Source organism: Oncorhynchus kisutch, linkage group LG2, assembly GCF_002021735.2.
Source record: "Oncorhynchus kisutch isolate 150728-3 linkage group LG2, Okis_V2, whole genome shotgun sequence".
NCBI classification, from domain to species: Eukaryota; Metazoa; Chordata; class Actinopteri; order Salmoniformes; family Salmonidae; genus Oncorhynchus; species Oncorhynchus kisutch.
In genome coordinates this window covers 58,891,779-58,897,778 of record NC_034175.2, presented here as the reverse complement: position 1 = coordinate 58,897,778, position 6,000 = coordinate 58,891,779, and the positions used below count along the sequence as shown (strand labels likewise).

Genomic DNA, 6,000 nt, shown 5'->3' with positions numbered 1-6,000 from the left:
TGCTTGGAGAAGGAATGCTGCAGGACTACTAGGGCTAATGCTTGGAGAAGGAATGCTGCAGGACTCCTGGGGCTAATACTTGGAGAAGGAATGCTGCAGGACTCCTGGGGCTAATGCTTGGAGAAGGAATGCTGCAGGAGTCCTGGGGCTAATGCTTGGAGAAGGAATGCTGCAGGAGTCCTGGGGCTAATGCTTGGAGAAGGAATGCTGCAGGACTCCTGGGGCTAATGCTTGGAGAAGGAATAATGCAGGACTACTAGGTATCATGCTTGGAGAAGGAATGCTGCAGGACTCCTGGGGCTAATGCTTGGAGAAGGAATAATGCAGGAGTCCTGGGGCTAATGCTTGGAGAGGGAATGCTGCTGCTTTCTACTGCTGATCATCTGTTGGGAAATTGACCTCTTGTGAACTTGAGCGTCTCTTTGCCAATCGATTTAGCTCTGTAGGACCCTGCAGAAAACGAGAGCCCCCGCTCCAGCCAGTCTCCGTTCAGTAGAGCGAGTGAGAGAGTAAGACAGAGAGAGCGCAGACTCCTCCTCATTCTTCGGTGTCAAAGTTGACATCAGCCCCGGAGCCGAGTTGAACGCGAGCCTCTTGTCTGAACTGGAGAGCGAGCTCACATCATTCAGTGGCGCATGCTTTACGGAGTTATGTACCTCGCGCTGTCTTGCCCTCTGAACTGCCTGCCGTCATGGATTGCAAACCGCGCGCGAAACCACTACTACTTTGTATTTTTCTGTTCATCTTGTCGTTTATTTGCCCAGCACTTCTGATCATCCACCCGTCCAATGAAGGTAAGAGTGAGAGAGAGAGGGTCTGACATAAAAAGAGAAAGAGTGAAGATCCATGTTAGAGAGGGGAGATAGGTTATGCGTTCGCTCCCAGAGAGAGAGAGAGCGTGGTAGGCTGCAGCGGCTTGTGTTGCAGTCTGGACCCAAGACATTTAAGGTTGTTCTAACAGCACTGATGCTGTGGATGGACGGGACAGCCAGGACATGTCATGATAGACCATTCGATAATGTCCAAAAATTGTCATGGCGGAATTTTGGCATATTTTTAAATGATCGTGTAATTATTTTAACCCAGTCTGTGTTTTGATCCAAGATGGATGTAATGCAATAGAAGGATTGATGCACGGACTCCGTGTGGCGTTTTAAACTCTCATTAAGAGCTTTGGCCCGCAGGTAAATCGATGGAAACTGGTATTGGATGGGGGATCACGATAATCAGCTTTAGGTATTTAACAGTGGGGTGTCCGTGCATATATTGGTTGGAATTAACGATTGGTATTCCATCATTATTCTCTAAATAATTATAATAATACATTTTGAAACGTGGATGCGGAAGTGTTCATTAATATGTTTGGTATTATAACTCACAGATCCCCATGTAGGCTATTGTCCCAAGACAACAACACCGAGTAGAAGCAGGCAGTTCAAGCGCTGTAGTGCACACTAAAGAACCAGAGGCAGGCAGTGAACCTGCGCTCCTCTTAACCCAAGCGGATCACACATTAGCCTAAATAGATGTGTATTTAGAAAATGCAGCCTATTCACATGAATTAGTATTCATTCACACGGATAGTTTATTGGATTATATAAATATGCCCCACTTTGTGGAGACGTACTCGAAGGAACACGCACACTCTCCTGATTGATATCCCATAGCGCGCTGTACGCAAGGACTCTTCCACTCGACATTTCCATCGCTTAACTAATCCATTTGCTACTTTTCCTTGAATAGGCCGCTCTCGACGGGTTGTTTATTATCGCGCCGCCGACGCATGCACTCTCAATGGGTTGTTTATTTTCGCGCCGCACACACGCATGCACACACTTGGTCCAGTTATGAAATGATTGGCCTATAGTTTCAAATGGCAAAGCTCCTCAGGTAATTGCACATTGAGAAATTCCTGTAGCCTACTTGTACGGTCAATAGTGAGACAAAGCCAAATACTAATCAAGAGTGAGCTCAGTAAAATGAAGCTATTTATTGTCATGCTATTATTGACTTGTTTTTACATGGTAATAGGCTTCGCATTAGTTATAGGCATTATAATTCAAATTTGAGAACATGCTATAGAATATATTTTCCCTGATGAATTGTAACATAATTGAACTGTAAACATATAGGCCTATAAACAATTTAAGTGAATAAATAGCCTAAGACCTTGAAGGCACACAACTGAAAACATGCGATCGACTAGACAGCATTTCCCCATAGGCCTATTCTTTGTTGCAACAGGGTGGACATATCGTCTACAGCACAAAGCCTATACCATAGGCGACTACATTATCACTTTTGTGTTTTTCTTGTAGGAAAGGACAACGCTTGAATATAAAAACAATGGCCTGAGAATATGGTATCAAAATGAACAACGAATAACGCTCAAAGGTCAGACAGATTAGGCCTATGGGCCAGCGCGAGAGGTCAAAGTTAAGGCCACATAACACAACTTTGTCTTTGGGCAATACAAATGCCTAGATTTCAATCCACATCATGCTCTTTAAGCTGATCAATGTATTGTAACGGGAAGGATTTAGTATTGCTACAAACCAGTCATTTCTCCTTGCATGTAAGCTGCTGGGTAGAGGCGCGTATCGTATCGCCTTGTCTCATCTTTAGACCTATATTGTAGTCTAACTCATAGGCTATATAAACGGTTAATAAACCAAGCTTGGAGATTATGAAGTTACATTTTGTTTTTCGATTTGATATAGGCCTAATTATGTTTATGGGTCTCTGGGCAGCATGGGTCTCTGGGCAGCATGGGTCTCTGGGCAGCATGTTGGGATTGGCCGGACACAATTTATGTGTTTTGTTTTTTAGAAACGTCTGACATTTTGAGGGGATTATTTCAGCTTTAATTTTTTTGATTCTACAGCACATGCTTTTTGGCTGCTTTTACTGTTTGACACTTGTATTCACCTCACTACTTCCAGCAGCCCACACAGCTCGATCTCGGCAGGCCAGACATCGACATACACAGTATAGTCAAGTCAAATATAGGCCTAGTCGTTCTATTTTTGTTAGCCTAATTATTGTTTAGGGCTATGTAGGCTATGCACTTATTTATTGGTCATGAAGTTATTATTATCTCCTGTGGTGGTAGAATAATCTAATAACGATGGGCTATATATCCGTTGTTAATTGCCCATTATTTTCGTAGCCTGTAGCTTATTGTTTATAAAAGTCTGCTTTCGTGCAATGTATGGCCACCCGAAACACCCGGTCTGTCTACCAGAGAGTGTCAGTATCGAGCCGTTCTCACCGTGAAGCCTCACACGCTCTAGCCTATCTGTAATAATAGAAGTATCAAAAATACTTCTATCAGAAGCAGAAAATGAACACTCTGCGGGGGAAGAGGGAAGAGAGGAATCGTCTCCCTGTTTGATGCTGTTTTTGTGCTCGAGGCACCGTGTCATCGGGGCCCGGTTAAGTCAGAACCCCATCCCTTCCTATACAGGCTACACTGCATAAGTCCCTTTCATAAAGAAAACTTTTAGCACAAAGCCACATTTTCTCCGTTAATTTTAAAATTCAAAGAACATGGGCCATGGATATCTGGTGTATTTCCTTTTATGAGCGCAGAACAAAAAATGGCGCCTTGGCTATATAAAAGTATCTTATTTGATATGCCTATATAGCTTTTCCCGCAAAATTTAGGTTAAGCTTATAGGCTATGCATCTACAATTGACCCTACGTCGTCCGGGTTAGGGTTTGGCCGGTATAGGCCGTCATTGTAAATAAGAATTTGTTCTTAACTGACTTGCCTAGTTAAATAAAATAACGTCCTATTGGAAATATTCACTGCATTTTGTTGCCAAATATCATATCTATCATTTCAGAGCATACAAAGTCGTAAATCGACATTAGTAATACAGTCCAACCACTGTTCAATCCGTAACGCCCTATTTTGGGGCTTAGCGGAACCACGACTCGCATGGCTCATTGGGCTGCATTATATAAAACCCATACCCTAAAATAATAGACTGTGATATAGGATAGCTTTAGGACAACCTGACCGTGCGTGTGTGTGTGTGTGTGTTTTGTGAATGTCCAGAACAATCTGTGAAGCAGGTGATATAGTCCTGTTGCAAGGCGGGGGAAAATATGGACGTTTTAGAAATGTAAAACTTAACTATTACATGACTACTAGGATTATGTCACCTTTTTATGCTTCCTCTCAAAATGTAGAGGTTCATTAGGTTAATTATATTAACGATAATTACACAATAATATCAGGCTATTCATCATTATCATTAATTATAGGCCTAATGATCATGATGATGACAATACTCTTAATAATTAGCCAACATATATATATATATATTTTTTGCAAACTTCTAGCTACTCTTGTGTTTATTTGATGAAAGAATAAATCTTTCAACAACTTCGGCAAGGTACAGTTTCAACATCACGCACAGGCTTCGCCTTACGCATGATCAGCATTTTAATGTTAAAATAGATTTTAGGGATCTGATGTTTCCCCACCAGGCCTTCAACTTTATAAATGTTAATTTATTTATTTACTTATGCCTATATTGTTTTTATTGTTTTCGTTTGAATTATCTTATGCCTATTGCAACACTAGACACGTTTAGAAAAGTTGTTCTCAGTACTTCGATGAAATATTTTTCCCCACATCATTATACCGCCCATTATTATTGTTTTATCTGAGGCTGTTTCATCAGGTCCTCGTGAGATCTTCAAAACCCATTGCACTTAAAACCAATTTGAACTGACATAAGAAAAATATATTGCTTTTGCAGATAAATATATTGTTCAAGTTTTAGCAGGATATTGTACTATTTTAAAAGCCATATGAATGCTAGATTGGTAGTGTGCTAGGGCAGAGGCCTACTGCGAGGTCAGACAATTCGGTCATGGACCAAAACATGGTGACGCAATTTTTTCCACCTTCCACATAAGGTAATGGTAGTTTTTCTTTAAAAAAACAAAAATAAAATCTATCAAAATAAAGAACAACGAATTGTGAAATACCCCTTAACTTGGGCCTGCCTATATAGACCCATAATTCAAATTGAATTATTGGCAGTTCAGAGAAAAAAATGCTGTGAAAATGGTGGACCTATATACTGAATTGTATCACCATGTCCATATATTCATGTTTTCAATAGGCTATGACTTTGATCAAATGTGTATAGGACCACATGCTATTGGTTAAGGCTAGTAGTAGGACAATGGATAAACTCCCTACCGTAATACAGTATGTCTCTGTAATCCACAACACAGAGTTATAGCAGTGACTTATTTAATATCTCCTCTCCTATCTGGGCAGGCTACCTGCTATACACACTCATATTTACAGAAGCAAATAAATGTTTCTGCCATTTAGCAGTGCTTGTCTAAAGCCATAGTCATGGGGGAACTTTGATGACCTACGACACTGTGTCTCGTATTGCAATTCGTCTACCCCAGGAGTAGAAAGTAATACGGCCACTTTTAGGATTGTTCATTTTTGGGGGATAATTTGGCCAGAATGTATGTGATATTGTAGGCAGGCGTATTGGCTTGATTTGAAGAGGGATTCTTGCACCAACGGATCAGTGTATTTTCTCAGTGTAAGTTATCTTTGAGCAGTGAGTGTGCAGCATAAAATGAGAGAAAGTCTTGGTAGGCCTAAGTGTAGCCTATGTTTGCGGGAGCGCGTGCGTGTGTGAATAGGCGGCAGTGGTGAGTCTGGCTGCGTGACGCGCGGTAGTTTCTCTCCCTGCCAGGGCGCCGGGAGGTGGTGGTATTTTTAGCCGGTGGCAGGGAGGCCTTGCCCGGAGAAGCCGAGGCAGTAGCCCCGCTGGGAGGAGCAGAGGTTTGTGAGCGATGGTACCTTTCAGGGGGTCTGGAAATGTGCTTACACATGCTCCCGCTTTAAAAAAAATTAGTTCTCTCTCTCTCTCTCTCTCTCTCTCTCTCTCTGTGTGTGTGGTATACCTATCTGCTGGATGGGAGGCCTTTAGGTTAGTGGTGCGCGGATCAGC

The 6,000-nt window shown here is 42.0% G+C and overlaps 1 protein-coding gene across 1 annotated transcript in view; it reads left to right on the top strand.

Moving 5' to 3' along the window:
* The first annotated feature begins 548 nt into the window (after positions 1 to 548).
* Positions 549 to 6,000, top strand: part of LOC116355149 (ephrin type-A receptor 3) — a 110,178-nt gene continuing 104,726 nt past the window's right edge. The window contains exon 1 of the mRNA XM_031798692.1: positions 549 to 794. Within this exon, the coding sequence (XP_031654552.1) occupies positions 692 to 794 (103 nt within the window). The 5' untranslated portion in view covers positions 549 to 691. The remainder of the gene's footprint in view (positions 795 to 6,000) is intronic.